Genomic DNA, 26,183 nt, shown 5'->3' with positions numbered 1-26,183 from the left:
GAAAATAATATAATTTTTGTCCTTTTGAAAATGTTTCTGTTATGGACAATATGTAATTTGGAATATTTGTCTATGTATTGGGTATTTTTAAAATCAAACTGATTTGTATGTATAATGTTCACTTATGGGAACATCTACTTAGATATGAAAGAAGTGAACTTACTAAGACAAATTGTTACTGTCATAAATATATGGTTATGGTAAGTATCGATTTAGGATATGTCTGAAACTTCAGCTAATAGAATTTGTTATTAAAAGTAAAATTCTTTAGGCTTATAGTTAATGTTATTTGGGAGTTTTAAAGTTCTACCCTCTGACAGCTAGTGAGATAATTTACTGGATAAAAATGAATTATATAGGTCAATATAAACTATTAATGCAATTCACTTATGTCATACCTTGCTATTTCCAGTCTGGTTATATGTTATACCTAGTTATATGTAATCATTATATCTTAAGTACTTGGCAAATGGGTATTTATCCTGGTCATCTATCTGATACTGAATGTTTGTGTCTGTGGATATTCAGGTTTTTAAAGGTTTCTAACTAATGAAAGGACAAAAGCTTAACTATCGTTTTATCTATTGGGAAGCTGCTGGCTAAATCATGCTGGCCGCTTCACGGCCACAGTCTGCTCTAACCTTTATTTCTAGATTTTGGTCAATTACAAGTACTGATTGCTTCTGAGACATGGATCAGCCCATCTGACGCTTTGGCAGCAGGCAAAATGGCCACGCCCTCCCCTCTCCTCAGCAGGCAACAGCTTTCGAGAAGACCACTGTTCCTGATATAATTTGGACTGATATTGGGGAGTGGGAAAGTGGTTGAATTATTGTTAAAATTTTAACTGTATTACTGTGTTTAAGATTTGTTAAAACTGGGATTTGCTAAAAAATGTTTAACTATTATTGTATGTTTGAGGGATTTTTAGGAAAGTTACTGCACCAGTCTGTTATGTATAGGAATTGTGATTCACTCTTAGGATATATATGTGGAATAGTCATTTGATAATTTCTTTTCTGTATAAAAAAAGGGAAGAAGGAAAGTGACGTGTGTTGAAGGTGATTAGGAAATTGGGAAACTGATGTATTTTTCTAGGCACTTCTGCCCTGCCCCTATTTCATTAGTTCAGATTGAATTGGAAATTATTTAACTCCTTGCTTAAAATTTACTGGATTATGATTTGCTGGTTATGTTTTAACTTTGAAATCCCTTATTCTGCTGGAATTGCTCTGGAAGACTCAGTTTTGGGGATTATTTTAGAAACAACCAGTAATCAGACACCTGTCTTGGGACTGGCAGTCTCTCTCTGATCTGTTTCTCCACTCCTGTTACCTCAGTTCCTTAATTAACATTTCAGCATTTTGATATCAGGCCTCTAATAGTTCAGAGTTGCCTACCTTGTCTAACTGCATAATCTGCTCAGAAATCTGTTTCCTAGTAGCAGCTTCTATTCTATCAAGAGGGGCTAGGTGGAGCTATTCTAGGCCCCACTCTTCCTCCCTTTGGAGTCCCTGACAGACTTGGGGTGCCCTTTTAGGGCAGCAGGACTGTCTTTAGTACTGCTACTCAGCAGAGGCCTAGTTTAATGCACAAATGACCACAGAACACACAGCAAACTGTCCATCTCTGGCTGAGATGCCCCAACTGCAAAGCACCTGAACAGGAAGGCCTGTGTGTCTCCCTAAATGAGGAACGCTGTTTCATGCTTATAACTCTGGGATTATCAGGGAGAAACTGGTCCTTGCCATACGAGTCCTTGCATTTTTCTAGTTTTAATTTGGTTTATTTGCTTCACATAGGGTTGGTCAAAATTATGATGCTAAGATCTTCTAGAGGAAGGTAATTCAATGATTTGAATATTCAGGAGAGAGTGTGGAATGTTATGCCACAGTTCTCAATCTCCCTAATTATCCTGACCCAGTCCTGACTCAGTTTCTCTGCTTCTCAAAGCTCAATCCTGCAAAACCACCCCTCCCTCTTACTCAGAATACTTGATAAGGATAAAAGATCTTATGTTTTAGAACATCAGAAAGCCTCTCCCCATCCTAAGCTATTGGAATGTCAGATACCACTTATCAAGATGCCTCTCCCAGTGTCCGGGGTTGCTCCCCGCATTATGTCATCTCATCTCCGGAGGCTCGCCCCACCCTGTCAGAGTCCCTTTCCCACTCTCAGCACCCTGACTCCGCCCCTGCCTCAGTCTACCCCAAGTCTGAGCCACTTGTGTATATATGTCATTGAGAACTCACGTTGTTGGCTGGATTCTTGGAGACGAGAGTCTCATTCAGCCCTGGGACCAAACCATGGATCCATTTGGTCCCAGTAAATCTCTCCATTAAAATAAATTATTGCTCAGTTTCTCCGGCATTACATCAAAAAAAAATTTGGGGGATTATTAAATGTCAGTGTTACAGTTTATACAATACTAGCCTGCGCCCCTTGGATGTTCTAGGGCCCAACTGTCTTGACCATCATTCTTCAGAAGAAAATTTAGACCATGAATGGGCCTCCCCATACATCTATTAGTTTATCATATTTAAACATGTCCCATAGTCTCTGTTTTTTGGTTATTTGTGAAAATTTGTGAAATCCAACACTTGGGATGCTTGCCGACCACAATGGGAGCAAATGGCTCTAGATGTACAGACTATATCTGAGATGGTCTGCATTAGGAGCATGTCTGCATAGATTAGGTGCGGGCGCAGATTTGACCGTGGCTGGCATGTCACCCACTGGGTATTTGTTTTTAAGTATCTCATTGTAATCCTTTGTAGGAGTAATAACTCCTTAAGTTAGGACCATGCACAAATAAGCCATACTTATGGCTGACGTGTAACACTGTGGCCATGTGAATAGGACTCACTGAAATACAACGAATGAGCAGAGAAGGCAGAGTTTACTTGCTAAGTTGGAACCATTGGTAAGTCCACACTAGCTACACACTCTTTGATGCTAAAGTTACAAGTGGTCATTCACCAAAGGACTAAGCTGGGAGTAGAGGTAGTAGCTTCGAAAAGGATGGATTGGGGGCCGCGAGGTGACGCAGTGCGTAGAGCACCAGTGCTGAAGGCAGGACGACCTGAATTCAAATCTGTCCTCAGACACAAGTCCTTAACCCCAATTGCCTAATAAGGGGGCAAAGGGGAAGGATGGAGTGAGGAAACCACAGCTCAGGACTGTCCCCAGCGCCTCCTGGTGTTGGATCAGACACATAACTATCAAAGTAAACAGAATTACAGGAAACTGAGCTTTCATCACTGAAAAGGGTGAGACTACTGGGTACAGAGACTCTTAGTGTATTAAATGACTCTCTTTAAAAGCATTATGTTTGATGGAAATGACAATAATTTTCATTGAACATTAACTTTAAATAATAAATTACCCTTTTTAGTTAAAAAAGGGAAAGCCTTGCTATACTTCAGAATAATTATTTTAAAATAAAGAAAACACATTTTATAAATAAAATCTCTGATTTCCACCAATGGAGATAAGCACCTACTCTGTAAATTTTAGTCTTAGAGGACTGCATAACTAGCCAAGGGACTTGCTGAGGCTCACACAGTCATCACATGTGAGATGCAGATTCTCCTGACACTGCAGCTAGCTCCCCCTACTCACTAAGCCTCTGCTGCTTCTCACATTTACCTTTTCCCAGTTGGAGCATCTCCATGCCCTGACTTTTTTTCTTTTAATCAGTTCCCTTTATGAGATTGCACTGTTATCTTAAACACTTACTTTGAAATGTAGGCAGTTTTCTCAGGGTATGTCCTCCAATGAAATGGCCAAAGTCACGATACCTCTATCATTGGCCTTTTTCCCATTAGATTGCAAGTTCTTGAAAACAGAGACTGCTTCTTCTTCTCATTTGTAACCCCAGAGTTTAGCACATAGTGTTATGTGACTGACATACAGTAAGCACTCAATAAATGTTTATTGAATTGATTTGAAAAGTATTGCAAACTTGAATGATTAAGCAATGACTGTCACAGAAAGTCCTGAAGCAAAGCTGACTTTCTTCCCTCTATAGAAAAATCTCACATAGAAAAGGAGACACTGAATTCCAAATAATGAATTCTTTTCCCAGAAGTTAGGGGCTTTGGGTTTGTCAAACACTAGATTGCTAAAGTTGACTATTCTGTCTTGTGAACCTAACCTTTTCCACTGATCCACTAATCTATTTCTTAGCCAATACCAAATGGTTTTGGTGACTGCTGCTTTATAATATAATTTTAGATCAGGTACAGCTAGGCCACCTTCATTTGATTTTTTTTTTCATTAATTCCCTTGAGATTCTCAACTTTTTATTGTTCCATATAAATTTTGTTGTTATTTTTTCTAGATCATTAAAATATTTTCTTGGAAGTCTGATTGGTATAGCACTAAATAAATAGATTAGTTTAGGGAGTATTGTCATCTTTATTATGTTCGCTCGGCCGATCCAAGAGCACTTAATATTTTTCCAATTATTTAAGTCTGACTTTATTTGTGTGGAGACTTTTTTATAATTTTGCTCATATAATTCCTGACTTTCCTTTGGTAGATAGATTCCCAAATATTTTATGGTATCGACAGTTATTCTGAATGGAATTTCTCTTTGTATCTCTTGCTGTTGGGTTTTGTTGGTGATGTATAAAAATGCTGAGGATTTATGGGGATTTATTTTGTAGCCAACTACTTTGCTAAAATTATGAATTATTTCTAATAGCTTTTTAGTAGAATCTCTGGGGTTCTCTAGGTATACCATCATATCATCTGCAAAGAGTGATAGTTTGGTTTCCTCATTGCCTACTCTAATTCCTTTAATATCTTTCTCGACTCTTATTGCCGAGGCTAGTGTTTCTAATACGATATTAAATAATTATTAAATAATAATAATGGTGATAGTGGGCAACCTTGCTTCACTCCAGATCTTACTGGGAAAGGTTCCAGTTGAGACACTGAATTCCATAATATGGACACAAAGATTCCATCTATATCCTTATCCAAGTTCTTGATGAAAATGTTTAACATGAGAGCACCAAGAATAGATCCCAGGACACGGCAATATAGATCAATATAGATTGATGGTTGATATTAATTACTATTCTTTGGATTTAGTCACTCAAACAACTCCACACATATTTAGCATAAAATTTCACTATATTACTAAGGTAGTAGGAATTTAGAATCAGAGAACCTGGATTTGCTATTTAGTACCTGTATTAAATTGAGCAAGTTACTTAACCTTAATCTGTGCCTCATTGTTGCAGAAAATGAAGGACACTTAGTACATATTCGCTAAGATTCCCTTCAGCTTTAAATTCCCTAAAATTACCACTGTCAATTATTTTGATGAAATCTAAGACTATGGCTTTCCTCATCTATCAATCTAGTAATCCAATCAAAAAGGGAACTAATGAGAATCTAGCATGAGCTATTCTTGATGAGCCATTATAAATTCTTGTGGAAGACTACTTCTCTTTCATTTTTTCTTTTCTTAAGTTTTTGAATTTAAATACTTTGCATTTATAAAATTTTTATCATTTTATTTCCAATTGTATCTTTCTCTCTCCTTCATTCCAGAAGACCATTCCTTGCAGCAAAGAATACAAAAGAAAAAGCAATAAAAACTCTGCAGCCCTTTTAAAATATTCACAAATAATTTTTGAAGTAATATAAGCCAGCATTTTGCTAGGAACTATAGAGAATCTCACTAGTTTATCACGTGAAGGCCGTACTCTCTTCCTTTTTATTTCTTCCTGAAATAAGTCCAGCATTTTTAGTGGTGTCAAATGAAAACCCAATGTAATGAGTGGCCATTAGGAAACACCAGCCAAGAACAATGAGGGCTATTTACTTCCACTCCAAAACTGTGAATAATGACTCCCTCTTCTCTAGGAGGTCCTTTGCTGCTATGCTGACGACCTTGGGCAGGGAGAGAGGGGACTACAGAGGGAGAGAGTAATCGCGCACACAGGCCTGGATGCTTCCGTTTATTGCAGTCATAGTCAACCTTCAGTTCAATGTCCAGAGTAACTTTTCATATCCTTTACTCTCCTCCCCTCCCCCCCACATCTTGGACTCTGGGATGAAGCTGGGCAGGCAGGGGGACAATCCTAGGGTGAGGGACAGTCCCAGAGAAGAGGCTGGGCCCTAGGAGGGAGATTCCTTTCTGCTGAGCCAGGGCCACAGGGGCTAATTTGCTTTTAGGATTTGGTCGATCCAGGAGCTGTAATAAGCAATTCTTGTGAAGCCTGAAGGCGGTTCTTCATTGTTTCCATAGGAGACAATGCCTTGGGCCACACCAGAACAAACGAGGGGTCCTCCGGAATCTCCCTGTTAGACAAAGAGGAGTAAGCAAGAAAGGTTGATCCTCCCTTGCCCCCTTAGCCCTGGCTCTTTCTGAGTTTTTGCAGAAATCCTGGACATTCCTGGGTTCATAAGTTCCAGCTCAGATTCTTTTCTTGGGCCGTGTCCAGAGGCACCTTCCCACCCAGGCTTCCTTCTCTCCTCCCCATCAGCATCTCTCTGAAACTCTGAGCAGGATATTGGGGGAGGGGCAGAGAATGAGTCTCCCACCCTCCCACCACTAGTGCTCGGGAAATGGAACTTGGATTTGGGGATTTAGAATATTTCCTATTCTCACAGACCTCATTCTTCCCCCCAACCCTATGCTCCAAACCCCTGCCCAAGTCCTGGATCCCGTGAAAGTGCTGACCCCATCCCTTCTTCGGAGGGTTCTGACTCAGAGAGAGAGAGAGAGTGGTTTCCAAAGAAGAGAAATTTGAATTGTGAACTCACCGAGAATGTTGTTTTAAGTGAGTTGGGAGTCCCTACACACAACTGGGTTCTCTCGTCAAAATCGTTAAAGCCTTTGCAGTTACTGGGGTTCATTAATCTCAGTTCCGCCTCCTGTAAAGTGTCAGATCCCCTGGGCTTTGGTTTTGTACCTCCCCAGCCAGCTACTAGACACTGTTGTCCAGGTGAGTCAGAATCGAATCTGGAGCCCAGGGGGACAGGCCATACTGCTGTTGTCATCATGGCTTCATTTTCCAGCTGTGAGAAGGAAGGAAAAAGGCTTTGTCAGTGCCAGGGATGGGTTATATGGGCTGGGACAAGGGCTCCAGAGATGCAGGAACCTCAGGTCCTTGAGAAAACAAGGGAAGACAAAAGGATGTAGAGTTAGTATCATAGAATGATAGAGGAAGGGAAAGAAGCATAATTTTTTACATTTATGCAGCACTTTATAGGGAGCAAAGTGATTTGAATGAATAAATGAATGAAAAAGCATTGATTAAGCACTATTTGTTTCCTAGGCAACAGCTCAGCATTTCTCATAACATTCTTGTGAGGTGGGTAGTGAGGGAATAATGTATTATTCCCATTTTACATATGAGAAAATTGAAGCTCACAGAGGTTAAAGAACTTGTCAATTCTTCATCCTAGTGGTAAGTAGTTGGAGTTAGACTTGACCATGTTTTCTGATTGTGAATTCAGGGCTTCCTACTAGATCACACAATTCTCATAGACTGTAGCCCCTAAAACAGCTATCACAGTGTCTCAGAGTTACAAGGGCCCCCAGACATCACAGTATGATTTGTTCCCAAATAGAAATGTCCTCCTTGAAATCCAACCTTTGAAGACCTTCAGTATTGGGGAACTTACTGCTTCCTGAGTTATTGGCTTATTGGTCTAGGGGAATATTTCATGAAGGAGCTCTTGGATTTGAACTCGGGGAAAACCTGATTTGGGGCCTGTTACTGGGTAGAAGGTTGAATTTGGAGCCAAGAAGACCTGGCTTCAAACATTGCCTCTAACTCTTAGTAGCTGTGTGATCCTGGGCAAGGTGTTCAAACCCCTCTGAGCCAAGGTTTCCTCATCTATAAAGTGAAGAGTTTGGACTAGACAGTCTCTAAGATTCCTTCTAAGTCTAAATCTATGATCCTATGAAGGATATTTTTCTTATTCAGACAGAACTGAAATATGAGCCTCTCCACCCCCTCCTCCCACCTGTTACTAAAGGTTCTATTCTTTGTGGATTAGTAAAATAGGCTGATCTGCCCTCTCTCTCCCCATCTCTGAACATTGAACAAGGAATAGTGAAGGAAGAATGGACTCAGACATGTTTTTGTCCAACTTCTCAGGGTATAGATAAGAAAATTGGAGGTGTGAAAGTTCAAGTTACTTGTCCAAAGTGACACAGCTAAGGCGGGGCCAAGATCGGACTAGTGCCCCAAAGTTATTGACTTCCAGTTCTTTGTTTTCTATTAATTATTACTTGTAGTAACATGATGTCATTGAGAATCTTTTCATCATTGTATTCTGGGTGAGGAAACTGACGCTTGACACTAATGGTCTGCCAAGTCTTTTCTCGCTTTCTGACGTTATGTGCTCCAAGTTTAACTGTGATGGAGCTGTTGGAGAAGCAAGAGAAGAGGGAGGTATGAGGAGTTCCAGATTCTTTATGGAGGGAACATTTTAAGACAGGAGTCCAAGGACTCTGCTAGAATGTCAGTCTCTCCTCCCTGTCTCTATGGCAGCTGGTGGGGCTCAGGGTTGGGATGTGGGACTCAAGCAATCAGGGCTGAAGTACTCAAGGGGTAGAGACAGTTCCCTGACTTCCTTTGGGAGGGTTGTCCAGATGAGGACAGGGTGACAAGTGCATCTGCTTGTACTGGCTCAGGCTGCTCTTGATTCAGCCTCCAGGGAACCGAAAGTCCAGTAGGTCAAGGATGAAATTAAGAGGAGCTTCACTGCACCCTGTGTGCTCCAGAGAACCCTGGGATAGAATTTAGTTCTCCATAGAAACACAGTTGCTAAGTTCTGGGAACAACAAAAACATGAGTATCATGGCCTGTCAGGGAGGAAGACATTGGCTGAGATATGGAATCTTGGCTGGTAAGCTCTGAAGCATGAGCTTCATCATTTAGGGCAGGACAATCATCAAAGGTGGATTGGCCTGAAGGGGAAAGTGCAGATCTCAACTAGGAGCATAAATCCTCTTGCTCACTCTTGCTTTTGCTCAGACTAGGATTCTTTTCCTTTCAGGTGAGTAGCCCCCAAGAGACAGGAGCGCCCTTATTAGACTCTTATTTAATGCATCCCTCACCTGGTGAGTAACAGGGAGGGGGAAGGGGAATAGACACACTCTCCTGCACAATGGGCTGCTGTCATCACAAACTCCCTGTGAATCAGGAAACCACCACAGTAGTCCCATGTATTACCACGTATGATATCCAGAAAAGCCATGTAAGGATGGGAATGGGGCCTTGATTCTTTCCCCCCAATGATCTCATCTGAAAGAGAATGCCCCATATTCACATACCCCAAATATATAGATATACACAACTGAGACAGAACATCAGGTCCATGGAAATACTGGGACACCACCTCCTATCTAACCCAAACCCAAGCCCCCAAGACTTTCCCTCAGTCATTATTACTTCTCTGGTCTTATTTTTTCTCTTCTGGAATTAAGTCCAATCTTGTGACTCTGAAATATCATCATCACTATATTTCTTACATCCCCTTACAATAGCCATCTTTATTTCAGCAGAGGACAATATCTCCAAGCTTGAATCCCAACCTTTTACCCCTTTACTTTTACCTAACCTTTACCTTTAGTCTACAGAGTCTCTCTAGAAAGGGATTGGGCCCAGTAAGAAGTGTCTGCCAGGCAGAAGTCTCTGTCCTGGGACACTGCCACATGTCCTCCTGGCAGTGTATGGGGAACTCTGACTCAAGCCTGACTCTCTGGGCAAAAGGAGACTCACCAGCTCCAGTCTCATTAAACAGAAGAAAAGTCAGCAGGAGGAAGAGGAAGAGGAGCTTCATCTTCCCAGAGAGGATACACAGAGCAGATGCTGCTTCTGCTCCAGCTCTCTCCTACCTTCTGCCATTTGTAGCTAAGGCAGGTAGAAGAGGGTGGGGCACACTGACCACAGGAACTTCCTGGTCATGATTTCTTCCAATGGGGCAGAGTCAGTTATCTGATTAATCATAATTTCTCCTGCAGTTGCTCTTGACTCCCCTCTATGTGGTTCTGGTTCTTCAAGTCGTGACTTGCACTAATCAAGCTACCAACTAAAGCACTTCTTATGTGTCACTTACCAGGGCTACATATACCAAAAAGCCCCACAACAAAATAACCACCACTAAGCCCCTCTTCCAAACCCAACCAATATTTGTTTTCAAGGTTTTTGCATTATCAACAATGTTTACATATTTTATTATCAGAATATGTAACTGATTGCTGGAGACACTAAGAATTGGGCCCTTTTGGCCATTCAGCAGATTAGATAAAGAATAGAATGATAGAGTTGTAGTTAAAGTGAAGGCTATGGGAATGAGATTATGGTAGGAAATGACAGAAGAGAAAGGAGAGAAAAAACCTGATATGACAAGAAGAAAGGAATGGATTTGTGGAAAAGAGGCAGTGAGGTGAAGGTAAGAATATCTACATGGGGGAAAGAAAGGGTGACCCTTTTCTCATTCTGTATCTCACTTGACTTTGTTGAGTCCTGATTCAGGAGCATGCCCATCTATGAGCCTTTAGGAGTATTACTCAAGTCCTCTGAGAACCAGAAGTAACCCAGACAAAACTCTGTTAGGCACATACGTCTCAGAAAGCTTGGGACTTCAACAAGTCTAGGGTCTCATGAACTGGAGGATGGGGCCCAGTCTGAACATAACACTTCCCTTAATTTAGTTTGAGCAATGTCTGCCTATAAGCCTGAGGCCTCTTGCCCTAGGAATGAGGAGGCCAGTCTTTTGTCCATTTCAATATAACCTCTTCTCGTTAACATTAACACAGAAAAGAGAAGCTGTATTTATGTGATTCATCTAGAAAAATGTATTTTTTTTTTTTTTTACAAATTCCAGGTCTCCATCACTAGAGATGGGTTATGGGGACAAAATAGCTGTTGTTGTCCCAATTCAATGAATAGCTTAAAGTTGCTTAAGAAACTCTTTAAAGGCTGGATCATGAGAGGAAAAGTAGCTTTGTGGAAAGTCATAGAGCACAATCTCTCACCTTGTAGGTAATGTATGAAAAGATATTCATGGTAGATAAAGAAAAACCTTCCTGGTGAATCACTTGATTAAAAAAGGGCCTACATGAGAAAAATGTTTATAGTAGCCCTTTTTGTAGTAGCAAGAACTTGAAAACTGAATGAATGTTCCTCAGTGGAGAATGGCTGAATAAGAAATAGTATATGAATCTTATGGAATTTTATTGTTTTGTAAGAAATGACCAACAGGATGATTTCAGAAAATTCTAGAGAAACTTGTATGAACTCATGCTATTTGAAGTGAGTAGAAGCAAGAGTAACATTGTACATAGTAACAACAAGATTATGTAATAATCAATTCTGATGGATGTGGCTCTTTTCAACCATGAGGTGATTCAGGCCAGTTCCAATAGTTTTGTGATGGAGAGAACATTCAGAGAAAGGACTGTGGGGACTGAGTGTGGATCACAGACTTCAGTATTTTCATTTTTGTTGTTCTTTGTTTTCATTTTTTCTTTCTCATTTTTTTCCTTTGTGATTTTATTTTTCATGTGCAGCATGAGAATTTTGGAAATATGTATAGAAGAATTGCATATATTAACATATATTGGATTATTGGCTGTCTAGGAGGGAGGGTTTTGTACGGGAAGGGAGAAAAATAATTTGGAATACAAGGTTTCACAAGGGTGACTTTTGAAAACTATTTGTACATGTGCTCTGAAAATGAAAAGCTTTATTAAAAATAAAATAATAAAACAACAACAACCACAACTGACACTTTTCCCTTTCTTTGGTTTAGGCTGTTATTGGGATAAAAGGCAGGAGAGAGAATCCTGGTGCTTTACAATCTCTTTCTTGGCTCTCTGGCCCAAGTCATTTCTCAATCCTTCAGGCAACATGTCTTTCTTGAGGAAAGAACTGAGAGACTGATAAATTATTCAGCTAAGGGATAAGAGAAATGATATGAGTAGTGGTGATTAAAGATCAGAACTCACAGGTTCCTGCTTCATTTGCTTTTCAAACTTAAGTTGTTCAGTGATGAAAAATGTTTCAGAATCTAAACTATTAATTCCTGAGTTAATAAACAAAGGTCTGCATTCAGTGTTTATTGAATTAAATTAGATACTTAGTAAACTGAATAAGTTTAAATGAATAGAATGAAACAAGCAGTCAGTGGTATGTCCTAAATAAAACCCTAGTTATTAATACTTTAAAGTTATGTTGTGTTAATTCATTTGTTCACACACATTCACACACTACACAAACATACACATATATATACACACACATATATATTTGTATATAAGTATACACATATGCATATGCATATGAATACAAATATTCTATGTCTTTCTCCCCAAGCAGAATATAAGTAGACAAAATATAAACTGTATAATGTGTTATAGAGAAGAAAAGGACATTGCATCATATACTTTATCAAACTGACTTCTGGAGAGTTTGCTATCTTTCTCTGTTAAACCATACATACAGAGATAGAGTACAATGTTCCCTTTTGGTTTGCCACCACTGTATCTTCAGTGTCTTTCCCATAAAGTGTCTCTGGGGAGAATCATCTCAGAATCACAAAGGGACAAGACAGAGGTCTTCTGGGAAAGTGGATGAAAACTTCCAACATGGTCCTAAAGCTGAATAAACTGTCATAATTTTTATATACAACAATAATTGAATAATTAATTCCATTGTCTAATCAGGAAAGCCTCAGTTTTTCCCCTCATCACCTGAAATTCCAGTTATTATTTTTTTAAAGGTTATTGATATCTTTTGGGGGTTTTTTTCAGTCTTCACTGAGTCTTTATCCAACATACCCTAATGTCTCTCACAAATCATACCTGCCTTTGTAACAAAGAAAAACAATTAAGCAAAACCACTGCCAAAATGATAGGCATATGCCTGGTAGGATATGCAACATTCTGCATCTCTAGCATTCCCACCCTTGCATTGTGAGAAGGGAGATATGTTACATCCTATGCTTTTGGGTACAGCTGAAACTTCAAAACTCTAGGCTTGGCTCAGAATGGTCTCTTTCGGAGATTCCCAGGAGATAATTTTAGTGTGTTTCTGGGGACAAATTAAAAAGAGGGAGCAATTAATATTTTTTTATGAGGATAGAGGAGTAGCGTGATGTGGAATTCAGTGTCTCCTTTTCTATGTGAGATTTTTCTATAGAGGGAAGAAAGTCAGCTTTGCTTCAGGACTTTCTGTGACAGTCATTGCTTAATCATTCAAGTTTGCAATACTTTTTAAGTCAATTCAATAAACATTTATTGAGTGCTTACTGTATGTCAGTCACATAACACTATGTGCTAAATTCTGGAGTTACAAATGAGAAAAAGAGACAGTCTCTGTTCTCAATAACTTGCAATCTAATGGGAAAAAAGCCAATGATAAAGGTATCGTGACTTTGGCCATTTCATCGGAGGACATATCCTGAGAAAACTGCCTATACTTCAAAGTAAGTGTTTAAGATAACAGTGCAATCTCATAAAGGGAACTGATTAAAAGAAAAAAAGTCAGGGCATGGAGATGCTCCAACTGGGAAAAGGTAAATGTGAGAAGCAGCAGAGGTTTAGTGAGTAAGAAGAGTTAGCTGCAGTGTCAGGAGAATCTGTGTCTCACATATGATGACTGTGTGAGCCTTAGCAAGTCCCTTGACTAGTTATGCAGTCCTCTAAGACTATAATTTGCAGAGTAGATGCTTATCTTCATTGGTGGAAATCAGAGATTTTATTTACAAAATGTGCTTTCTTTATTTTAAAATAATTATTCTGAAGTATAGCAAGGCTTTCCCTTTTTTAACTAAAAAGGCTAATTTATTATTTAAAGTTAATGTTCAATGAAAATTATTGTCATTTCCATCAAACATAATGCTTTTAAAGAGAGTCATTTAATACACTAAGGGTCTCTGTACCCAGTAGTCTGACCCTTTTCAGTGATGAAAGCTCAGTTTCCTGTAATTCTGTTTACTTTGATAGTTATGTGTCTGATCCAACACCAGGAGGCACTGGAGACAGTCCTGAACTGTGGTTTCCTCACTCCATCCTTCCCCTTTGCCCCCTTATTAGGCAATTGGGGTTAAGGACTTGTGTCTGAGGACAGATTTGATTTCAGGTCGTCCTGCCTTCAGCACTGGTGCTCTACCCACTGCGTCACCTCGCGGCCCCCAATCCATCCTTTTTGAAGCTACTACCTCTACTCCCAGCTTAGTCCTTTGGTAAATGACAACTTGTAACTTTAGCGTCAAAGAGTGTGTAGCTAGTGTAGACTTACCAATGGTTCCAACTTAGCAAGTAAACTCTGCCTTCTCTGCTCATTCGTTGTATTTCAGTGAGTCCTATTCACATGGCCATAGTGTTACAAGTCAGCCATAAGTATGGCTTATTTGTGCATGGTCTTAACTTAAGGAGTTATTACTCTTACAAAGGATTGCAATTAGATACTTAAAAACAAATACCCAGTGGGCTACATGCCAGCCACTATCAAATCTTGCGCACATACCTAATCTATACAGATATGCTCCTAACGCAGAAGATCTCAGATATAGTCTGTACATCTAGACCCATTATGCTCCCATTGCGGTCTGCAAGCATCCCAAGTGTTGGATTTCACAAATTTTCACAAATAACCAAAAAACAGAGACTATGTTTAAATATGATAAACTAATAGATGTATGGGGAGGCCCATTCATGGTCTAAATTTTCTTCTGAAGAATGACGGTCAAGACAGTTGGGAACTAAAACTTGTTAATAAAGAGCATTAATATCCAAGGGACCCAGGCTAGTATTGTATAAACTGTAACACTGACATTTAATAATCCAAAAAAAGATACAAGTTTTTGGATTGCTTCTATACCACCCTGAACCCAATCCAGGTGTTGGCGAAGGCCCTACGTTACCCTCATGCCCGCACAGCCACTTGAGAGCCTCCTCAGGAAAAGTCCTTTATTGTTGGGGTCAACAGCAGTCCACATCAAAAATAAATTTAGGAGGGCTAATCCCTCAGGGTCTCCCTTGACCCAGCCAATAGACCCCCAGACTTCCCAAGAGCATTACCTCGAAAACACGTGTTTCTTTTCAGACTGCTGCCAGCCATCAGGACACTACTTCATTCTTCAATTCTGCATTCCTCTGAGTATCCCTTCCTTGGGTCGTTGTCTTAAGAGGGGAGGGAGGCTGCTCACCCAGAGCCAGAGACCATGGAGAAAACTACTCCGTGGGCGCCTGTCCCTGTTCGGGGTGCACACAGCCATCTCCCCCAAAGACCCCATCCCGGACGAGCCCCCAACTGTTTGGGACAAAAAGACCTACTCAAATTGACTACTACAGAGATCACTCATAGAAAGCAGAATTATTTATTAGAATATCGAAAAGCGGATCCCATCATGATCTGTGAGCAAAATTTCACAGCAGGAGAGGGCCAGAGCCTTGAAAATGCCATCAGCTTTTATACATTTCAGACAAAGAACCTCCAAAATCCCGCTCTTTATATTGTGATTGGTCACATAAATCTACTGTTCCCCTGGTTGGTCAGGGGAATGTAGTAGACAAGCTTCTTCAGCTACGTAGTTCAGACCTTATCTAAAATCACTTGACTCCGGAGAAGCCGAAACTGAGGCCTATAAGGCTTGATCTACTTTAGAATCTGTAAGTTCTTCACCTTTTCCCACAGATTCCCTCCTGTTATTTATAAATATATTTGTACATATATTTCCTCATGAAGAACTAACATTGTGGTTAAATTCAATTAACATCTCTACACATTGCTTGTTAATCTCCTCATCTGGATCATCCCCTGCTACTGCCTCCCATCTTTCTTTCTGTAAAGTCATCATTTTAGTGGCATCCTCCATATGTAAGATTCTTCTCAGTGATCTTTGAACTATTCTTGTTACCAATGTAATTATACAGGGTAAACATAGTGGCAACAGAATAATACCACTGATTGCCATGTCTGTACCATAAGCGCTGTTTCCACCAGCTACCATCAAACCAAGAACACCAGCTGTTTGTGAAGGGAGATTTCCAAATTTGTACAGGCACATGAACTATCCTGCGAATGCCCTTAATAATTTCTTTTACTGCTTGTCTGTTATCATTAATTTGCATACAACAGATGGACAAGTTTTGTTCCTCACAAACCCTTCCTTCCTCTTTCCTCTGCTAACAGATAATTTAAAACTAATTTAGGTTATAAAACTACTTCTCTTGTCTGGGTGGCTTGATCGGCTAATAGATTAAGGGCCTGGGCAGTTTGGTTAGCTGTTATCTCTAAGACTGTTTGCAGTTGAATTAATCTAATATATATATATATATATATATATATATATATATATACTAGTGTCCAATATCCCCAACTATCATCTTGAGCCTATGTCACTGTTCCATATTCCTTGATAATCTGTGCTGGACCCATTAGCATCACTAGTTTGAATAGATTACAGGGTGCTCAATAAATAGGCTTCAACTAAATTCCTTCAAACATCCCTCATTATCCCCTAATAAATGCTGGTGGACACAATTAAGCACTGACCCATATTACAAACAATATTTGACTTGCTCCCTCTGTTTCTACACTCACTGCAATCTATGATATCTACCCTCTCTGGTTGACGAGTAAAAGTCCATTCACACTTACTCTCTCTCATCCATGGCCCTGTATCTGTTTGATTTAGGCAATGCCCCAATAAGGTACCCCAGATCAATACCACTATCAAGATTTTACATGCACAGTTCATCAGTTCCTTTTCAATATTTGTCTCAGCTTGTTTTCTGGGTTCAGTGTGGAAGTCCACACCTTTGGAGTGTCCACCGGTCCTTTAATTCTGGTATGCTGAGTCCACCCTCTTTCCTGTGTAGCATTGCTGTGTCTCATGTCAGGAGGATCTGGAACGGTCCTTCCCAGGTCAGGGTCAGCTTGTCCTCCTTCCACGTCTGAACCAGGACCCAGTCTCCAAGCTAGAACTTATGCACTGTGAATCCTAAGGGAGGAGTCTGAGCAATAAGCCCTTTTAGTGGTAAAGTTTTCAGATGTTGCAGTACAGACATGACGCATTTACTTAAAAACAAATTCTTGGTCTCAAATATTGGATCCAAGGAAGAATTTTGAAACCCTTTTGGATAAGGGTGACCATACAATAATTCATAAGGTGATAATCCCACATTACTTCGCGGTTTTATTCTATTCTTAATAAGGCAAAGGGAAGGTACTTGGTCCAGGGCAATTGTGTCTCAACCAATTTAGTCAGTTGCTGTTTAATTTCCTTATCCATTCTTTCCACTTTGCCTGATGAGAGCAGATGCCATGATATTTCTAGAGCTTGGGCCACAGATTGGAGGATCTTAGCTGTGAAACAGGTGCCTTGGTCCGAATCTACCTGCTCCACCAATCCATATCCTGGAATGATATGCTCAAGGAGGACTTTTACGACTGCTGAGACAGTTGCCCAGGCAAGGAGAAAGACCTCCACCCATAAGGTCAGATGGTCCACTACGACCAACAGGTATTTGAGATGCCCCACTGAGGGCAGCTCAGTAAAGTCCACCTGAATGCTTTGGAAAGGCCTGACACCAGGGGGCCTTTCTTCTTTTTGGACTTGTCATTGGGCCGCTCTATTCATCCTCTGACAAACAGGACACCCGCTGATCAGTTGCCTGCTATTGTGTACAAGCCTGGTGCCACAAACTTAGTCAGCACCACATCACACAGGTCTTGGACACCCCAAGGACTGCCCTGATGTAAATGGTGGAGCATATGTCTCATACCTGCTGTGGTCAGTACCTCTCTGCCGTCAGGGAGAACTCAGTGCCCCTCTTTATCCTCCTGAGCTCCAGGGCTTTGGATTTGCTGCTTTTCTTCTGGGGTAAGGGAAGGTGGAGGCTTTGGAAGCAGAAATGCCAGAATTAGCACCATCATTTCCTCTGTACTTACAGATTCCTCTTCTCCAGCCCGTTTTGCCTCCTCATCTGCAAAGCAGTTTCCCCTTGTCTCGAATGAATCTCCTCTTTGGTGCCCCTGCACATGAATCACTGCAACTTTCTTAGGTAACATAAGATTAGTCAAAATTTCAGGGACCAATGCTCTGTGTGCCAATCCCTTACCTTTACTGTTTCCATTCTTTCCCTCAAGTAATTTACAGGATCCAATTTCTTTTTCCCTTCACTTATACAATGACTTAAATATTGTACCTCACATTTCACAAATTGCAATTTGTCTTAAGAAATTCTCAGTCCCTGTGTTCCTAAATAATTTAACAAATTGATATTGACTTGGACAAGGTCACTCTTTTTCCTTCCTGCCACAAGAAGATCATCTACATATTGTAAGACTTTTGACAATAAGAAATTTATGCCAGAACGTTCATATAATTCTTATATACCCAAGTAGATGTTCCATAAATTGAATATTATATTAATCATTTTGCTTTTTTTTTAATATCCCATACACAAATCTTCCGGCCAAGATGGCGGAGAGGAAATACACTTCTGTGTAATCTCCGTGTTTTTCTCTCACTATTCATTTCATTTCATGCCTCTGAATTAATGCTCGACTGAAAAAAAAACCATACAATTACTTACCAAGAGAAACCATCCTTGAGACACGTCAAGAAAGGTCTGTTTTTGCGCGAGGGCGGGGACGGTATTTGGAAGCAGTCTGCGGGTAGCAGCAGCTGCAACCAGAGCACAGATAGCAGCTCAGAACCGGGTGGAGCGGAGAGGGGGTAGGACCGCAGCCGTCTCTGCGGTGAGAGCTTTGCTATAGGAGCAAATCAGCAGCCCAGCAGAGAAGCTAAAAACACCGGGGGTGAAGAATACAATCCCAAACAGCTGGAGTTTCTAGGGACCTGGCCACCCCTCCCCCACAGTGTCTTAGCCCGCTCGGATCTCAGAGCGCTCGGATCTCAGTGCGCAGGCGCCATAGCACAGTAGGACCTGTGCCTCACGAATACCCTGCCCCTCCCCCAAAGAAAGCAGCCTCCATTCAAGGGGTTTTTTTTCCTTCTGTTTCTTTGATAGTTTGTCTTTGATAAATAGACAGAATGAGCAAGAAACTGAAAAAGAATTTAACCCTGGACAGCTTTTATACAGATAAAGAGCAGACTCCAAACCCTGAGGAGACTAAAAACAAACAGTCCCCAGGTGAATCCCCGAAGGAGGAGACCTTATATCCCTCAGCACAGATGAATCTCATGGAGGAAATTAAAAAGGCTCTCACAAGGGAGCTAGAAGAAAAATGGGAAAAGGAGAGGGAGGCTCTGCAAAAAGAGAGGGAGGCTTGGCAAAAGAGCCTGGAGAAGTCAGTTAAAGAGAGAGTGGATAAAGAAACCAAATCCTTGAAAAATAGGATTAGTGAACTGGAAACAGAAAACAGCTCTCTAAAAAACAAAATTGGCGAAATGGAAAAAAATTCCACAGAACAAAAGAACTCAATTGGACAATTAGAAAAAGATCTTAAAAAAGTGAGTGAAGAAAATACCTCACTGAAAATCAGGGTCGAACAATTGGAATTGAATGACTCGAGGAGACAAGAAGAATCAGTCAAGCAAATCCAAAAAAATCAAACAATGGAAAAGGATGTGAAATACCTTCTGGGGAAGACAACAGACCTGGAAAACAGATCCAGGAGAGACAACCTGAGAATCATCGGACTTCCAGAAAAGTATGATGAAAAAAAAAGCCTGAACACTATCTTCCAGGAAATTATCAAAGAGAACTGCCCAGAAGTCATAGAAACAGAAGGTAAAATAGACATTGAAAGAATTCATCGATCCCCTACTGAAAGGGATCCTAAAATCAAAACACCAAGGAATATAGTGGCCAAATGCCAGAACCCTCAGGCAAAGGAAAAAATACTGCAAGCGGCTAGAAAAACCCAATTCAAGTATCAAGGAGCCACAATAAGGATCACCCAGGATCTGGCAGCATCCACATTAAAGGATCGAAGGGCCTGGAATATGATATTCCGAAAGGCTAAGGAACTTGGTATGCAACCAAAAATAACTTACCCAGCGAGATTGAGCATCTTTTTCCAGGGAAGAAGATGGTCATTCAACGAAATAAGCGAATTTCATCTATTTCTGATGAAAAAGCCAGAACTTAACAAAAAATTTGATCTACAAGCACAGAACTCAAGAGAAATCTAAAAAGGTAAAGATTAATCTTGGGAACTATATTTCGGCTGTAAAGATGTATAAAAAATACATGTATACCTTGTTCTAGAAACTAGTTGAGGAAAGGACATTGTACTAGAAAAAAGGGAAAGTGGGGGTACTACATTTCATGAAGAGGCAAAGAAAACCTAGTATATCTGAGAGAAAGAATGGAGAGGAATGAAAATAGTGAGTATTTTACTGCTTTCAGAATTGGCAGTAAGAGAAGAATTTTAGACATATTCAATCTATGGTGAAACTTCTCCCACCTCATTGAAAAGTGAGAAGGGAAAAGTGAAAAAGGAAGGAATAAGCTAAGTGGAAGGGAATACGGGAACTGGGAGGGAAAGGGGTAAGTTGGGGGGGGGGGAACTCTAAGGGGAGGGGAGGGATACTGAAAAAGGGAGGGCTGTGAGAAGCAAGGGGAGCTCACAAGCTTAATACTGGGAAGGGGGGTAAGGGAGGGGGTAAGGGAGTAAGAAGGGAGAAAAGCATAAACCGGGGTCAACAAGATGGCAAGTAATACAGAATTGGTCATTTTAACCATAAATGTGAACGGGGTAAACTCCTCTATAAAGAGGAAGCGGTTAGCAGAATGGATTAAAAGCCAGAATCCTACAATATGTTGTATACAGGAAACACACCTGAAGCGGGGTGATACATGCAGGTTAAAGGTAAAAGGTTGGAGCAAAATCTACTATGCTTCAGGTGAAGCCAAAAAAGCAGGGGTAGCCATCCTGATCTCAGATCAAGCTAAAGCAAAAATTGATCTAATCAAAAGAGATAAGGAAGGGCACTATATCTTGCTAAAGGGTAGAATGAATAATGAAGAAGTATCTATATTAAATATATATGCACCAAGTAGTGTAGCATCTAAATTCCTAAAAGAGAAATTAAGAGAGCTGCAAGAAGAAATAGACAGTAAAACTATAATAGTGGGAGATCTCAACCTTGCACTCTCAGAATTAGATAAATCAAACCACAAAATAAATAAGAAAGAAGTCAAAGAGATAAATAGAATACTAGAAAAATTAGATATGATAGATCTCTGGAGAAAATGTAATGGGGACAGAAAGGAGTACACCTTCTTTTCAGCAGTTCATGGAACTTATACAAAAATTGATCATATATTAGGACATAAAAACCTCAAACTCAAATGCAGTAAGGCAGAAATAGTGAATGCATCCTTTTCAGACCATGATGCATTGAAAATTACATTCAATAAAAAGCCACAGGAAAGTAGACCAAAAAATAATTGGAAACTAAATAATCTCATACTAAAGAATGATTGGGTGAAACAGCAAATTATAGACATAATTAATAACTTCATCCAAGAAAATGATAATAATGAGACATCATACCAAAATGTATGGGATGCAGCCAAAGCGGTAATAAGGGGAAATCTCATATCTCTAGAGGCCTATTTGTATAAAATAGAGAAAGAGAAGGTCAATGAATTGGGCTTGCAACTAAAAATGCTAGAAAAGGAACAAATTAAAAACCCCCAATCAAACACTAAACTTGAAATTCAAAAAATAAAAGGAGAGATCAATAAAATTGAAAGTAAAAAAACTATTGAATTGATTAATAAAACTAAGAGTTGGTTCTATGAAAAAACCAACAAAATAGACAAACCCTTAGTAAATCTGATTAAAAAAAGGAAAGAGGAAAATCAAATTGTTAGTCTTAAAAATGAAAAGGGAGAACTCACCACTAACGAAGAGGAAATTAGAGCAATAATTAGGAGTTACTTTGCCCAACTTTACGCCAATAAATTCGACAACTTAAATGAAATAGAAGAATACCTCCAAAAATATAGCTTACCTAAACTAACAGAGGAAGAAGTAAATATCCTAAACACTCCTATCTCAGAAAAAGAAATAGAACAAACTATCAATCAACTCCCTAAGAAAAAAACCCCAGGACCAGATGGATTTACATCTGAATTCTATCAAACATTTAAAGATCAATTAACTCCAATGCTAAATAAACTATTTGAAGAAGTAGGGATTGAAGGAGTCCTACCAAACTCCTTTTATGACACAGATATGGTACTGATACCTAAACCAGGTAGGCTGAAAACAGAGAAAGAAAATTATAGACCAATCTCCCTAATGAATATTGATGCTAAAATCTTAAATAAAATATTAGCAAAAAGATTACAGAAAATCATCCCCAGGATAATACACTATGACCAAGTAGGATTTATACCAGGAATGCAGGGCTGGTTCAATATTAGGAAAACTATTAACATAATTGACTATATCAACAACCAACCAAACAAAAACCATATGATCATTTCAATAGATGCAGAAAAAGCATTTGATAAAATCCAACAGCCATTCCTAATAAAAACACTTGAGAGCATAGGAATAAAAGGACTTTTCCTTAAAATAGTTAGGAGCATATATTTTAAACCTTCAGTAAGCATCATATGCAATGGGGAAAAACTGGAACCTTTCCCGGTAAGATCTGGAGTGAAGCAAGGTTGCCCACTATCACCATTATTATTCAATATTGTATTAGAAACACTGGCCTCTGCAATAAGAGTCGAGAAAGAGATTAAAGGAATTAGAGTAGGCAATGAGGAAACCAAACTATCACTCTTTGCAGATGATATGATGGTATACCTAGAAAACCCCAGAGATTCTACTAAAAAGCTATTAGAAATAATTCATAATTTTAGCAAAGTAGCAGGATACAAAATAAATCCCCATAAATCCTCAGCATTCTTATACACCACCAACAAAATCCAAGAGCAAGAGATACAAAGAGAAATTCCATTCAAAATAACTGTTGATAGCATAAAATATTTGGGAATCTACCTACCAAAGGAAAGTCAGGAATTATATGAGCAAAATTACAAAAAAGTTTTCACACAAATAAAGTCAGACTTAAATAATTGGAAAAATATTAAGTGCTCTTGGATAGGCCGAGCAAATATAATAAAGATGACAATACTCCCTAAACTAATCTATTTATTTAGTGCTATACCAATCAGACTTCCAAGAAAATATTTTAATGATTTAGAAAAAATAACAACAAAATTCATATGGAACAATAAAAAGTCGAGAATCTCAAGGGAATTAATGAAAAAAAAATCAAATGAAGGTGGTCTAGCTGTACCTGATCTAAAATTATATTATAAAGCAGCAGTCACCAAAACCATCTGGTATTGGCTTAGAAATAGATTAGTTGATCAGTGGAAAAGGTTAGGTTCACAAGACAGAATAGTCAACTATAGCAATCTAGTGTTTGACAAACCCAAAGATTCTAAATTTTGGGATAAGATTTCATTATTTGATAAAAACTGCTGGGATAACTGGAAATTAGTATGGCAGAAATTAGGCAAGGACCCACACTTAACACCACATACCAAGATAAGATCAAAATGGGTCCATGACCTAGGCATAAAGAACGAGATTATAAATAAATTAGAAGAACATAGGATAGTTTATCTCTCAGACTTGTGGAGGAGAAAGAAATTTGTGACCAAAGATGAACTAGAGACCATTACCAATCACAAAATAGAAAATTTTGATTATATCAAATTAAAAAGCCTTTGTACAAACAGAACGAATGCAAACAAGATTAGTAGGGAAGTAACTAACTGGGAAAACATCTTTACAATTAAAGGTTCTGATAAAGGCCTCATTTCCAAAATATATAGAGAACTGACTCAAATTTATAAAAAATCAAGCCATTCTCCAATTGATAAATGGTCAAAGGATATGAACAGACAATTTTCAGATGAAGAAATTGAAACTATTACCACTCACATGAAAGAATGTTCCAAATCACTATTGATCAGAGAAATGCAAATTAAGACAACTCTGAGATATCACTACACTCCTGTCAGATTGGCTAAGATGACAGGAAAAAACAATGATGAATGTTGGAGGGGATGCGGGAAAACGGGGACATTGATGCATTGTTGGTGGAGTTGTGAACGAATCCAGCCATTCTGGAGAGCGATCTGGAATTATGCCCAAAAAGTTATCAAACTGTGCATACCCTTTGATCCAACAGTGTTTCTATTGGGCTTATACCCCAAAGAGATACTAAAAAAGGGAAGGGGACCTGTATGTGCCAAAATGTTTGTAGCAGCCCTGTTTGTAGTGGCTAGAAACTGGAAAATGAATGGATGCCCATCAATTGGAGAATGGCTGGGTAAATTGTGGTATATGAACGTTATGGAATATTATTGCTCTGTAAGGAATGACCAGCAGGATGAATACAGAGAGGCTTGGAGAGACCTACATGGACTGATGCTAAGTGAGATGAGCAGAACCAGGAGATCATTATACACTTCGACAACGATATTGTATGAGGATGTATTCTGATGGAAGTGGATTTCTCTGACAAAGAGACTTAACTGAGTTTCATTGGAGAAATGATGGACAGAAACAGCTACACCCAAAGAAGGAATACTGGGAAATGAATGTGAACTATTTGCAATTTTGATTTTCTTCCCGAGTTATTTTTACCTTCTGAATCCAATTCTCCCTGTGCAACGGGAGAACTGTTCGGTTCTGCAAATATGTATTGTATCTAGGATATACTGCAACATGTTTAGCATATATAGGACTGCTTGCCATCCTGGGGGGGGGGGGGAGGAGGGAGGGAGGGGAAAAAACGAAACATAAGTGATTGCAAGGGATAATGTCGTGTAGAAATTATCCTGGCATGGATTCTGTCAATGCGAAGTTATTATTAAATAAAATAAAATTTATTATAAAAAAAAAAAAAAAATAATATCCCATACACAGAAAAATCCCAAGCTACATATTGTCCATAACAAAGACATTTTCAAAAGGACAGAGGCAAAAACTATTATCCTTGGAGTCCCTTTAAATAATTGGCATCAATACAGTTAATTAAAACTTCCTATTTTTACATAAAAGACCCTGAAAAGTTCTTAAAAACATCAATTAAACTTTTTTGAAATAATTCTTTCAAACTATATATCACATTTCTGATCATATTCTTTAAACATGAAAACCATTATGTATCTAAAGAAACAAATGTTCAATCAATTAACATCTTATAAGAGCAGTGTATCCCTTTAAATGAGTTTGCTTTCTTCAGCCAAAAGCGGCTACACCTTTCCACTACTGCTCTCCCCCTGCAAAAACACATCCCATCTCACAGCCGTCTCTCTGTGACTAGACTTTCCAACCAGTTTCTTCTTTTTACCACTAATTTCTTCTTGAAATCATTTGCTCCCATTAATCAATCCTTCTTAAATCACCTTCATTCTCCTGTCCCATCTCTCTGTCTCTCTCCTCCCAATGCCTACTTGCTCAAACCTTCTCCAACATACTTTAAACAATCCCAAATCAATAACTGCTTTTGTAAATCAATTTCTCTTGTCCCTTGTCTTTAAATCACCTTTAAAAAAAAAAAACTTTAAACTTCAAGATTCACAATTAAGTTTGAACCAAATTTCATAAAATTCATAATATAGTTTACAAATTACTCAATATTTTTAAAAAGCAATATACCATTTAAGTAGGGAGATACTAACATATCTCCTAAGGTGCAGGGAATTCCCACCTAAGGTAAGCTATTGGCATTTTGTTTAATAACCTCTATTTTAATTTGAAGTCCAACCAAACAATAAGGCAAAAAAAAAGTTTTTCTCTTCAGTTGTAAAGGCCCCAATATTCAAATAATTCTTAAGATTTTATCCTCTTAATAAACCTAACATGTGCAAGGCAACAGTAAAATTATTTCAATATTATTCCAATTTCAATTTTATTTCAATTTCAAAATTATAGTACCTCTTTAAAATATAGTAAGTTCCCAAAACTCTTAATCAAATGTTGTAGATAAACAATTACCCAGTTTAGCCTTCCTAAACTTTCTGTTCTCTAATTCCATGAAAGTAAACTTGCTAATACTGATTTTTCTTTCTACTCCTGGGGAAAAAAAATGTTTTTGTTTTTGTTTTTGGAAGTATGCCTAGTTTTTCCACAGGTCCAACAGGTCAGAGCGCCCCCATGTTCAACTATTTACCTCTCTTACTC

The 26,183-nt window shown here is 39.0% G+C and overlaps 2 protein-coding genes across 9 annotated transcripts in view; one reads left to right on the top strand and one right to left on the bottom strand.

Annotated features, from left to right (window-relative positions):
- The window catches only part of LOC127551108 (chymase-like), a 219,695-nt gene that overhangs the window by 101,940 nt on the left and 91,572 nt on the right, over positions 1 to 26,183 (top strand). The gene's annotated exons all lie outside the window — the stretch shown is intronic.
- On the bottom strand, positions 5,963 to 9,867 carry LOC127551112 (chymase-like). Of its 2 annotated transcripts, none has more exons than XM_051980584.1 (5): positions 9,756 to 9,867; positions 9,131 to 9,311; positions 8,261 to 8,396; positions 6,784 to 7,038; positions 5,963 to 6,318 (listed from the first exon to the last, which is right to left on the bottom strand). In XM_051980584.1, the coding sequence occupies exons 1-5, from the start codon at positions 9,814 to 9,816 to the stop codon at positions 6,178 to 6,180; spliced, it is 774 nt and encodes a 257-aa protein (XP_051836544.1). In that variant the 5' UTR covers positions 9,817 to 9,867; the 3' UTR covers positions 5,963 to 6,177. The 2 variants fall into 2 exon arrangements, with proteins under 2 accessions (XP_051836544.1, XP_051836545.1); XM_051980585.1 differs by having other exon boundaries at positions 9,131 to 9,278; positions 9,756 to 9,866.

Source organism: Antechinus flavipes, chromosome 2 (assembly GCF_016432865.1).
Source record: "Antechinus flavipes isolate AdamAnt ecotype Samford, QLD, Australia chromosome 2, AdamAnt_v2, whole genome shotgun sequence".
Lineage (NCBI taxonomy): Eukaryota > Metazoa > Chordata > Mammalia > Dasyuromorphia > Dasyuridae > Antechinus > Antechinus flavipes.
Note: the sequence above shows the minus strand (reverse complement) of the source record. Positions and strands in the feature narration are given on the sequence as shown.

Coding starts and splice junctions, on each gene's coding strand:
- LOC127551112 (XM_051980584.1), bottom strand. CDS start 9,816: ATGAAGCTCCTCTTCCTCTTCCTCCTGCTGACTTTTCTTCTGTTTAAT. Junction 7,039..8,260: donor ATGACATCATGTTACTACAA/GTAATAATTAAT, acceptor TCCTTCTCACAG/CTGGAAAATGAAGCCATGAT. Junction 6,319..6,783: donor CACTTAAAACAACATTCTCG/GTGAGTTCACAA, acceptor TTTGTCTAACAG/GGAGATTCCGGAGGACCCCT.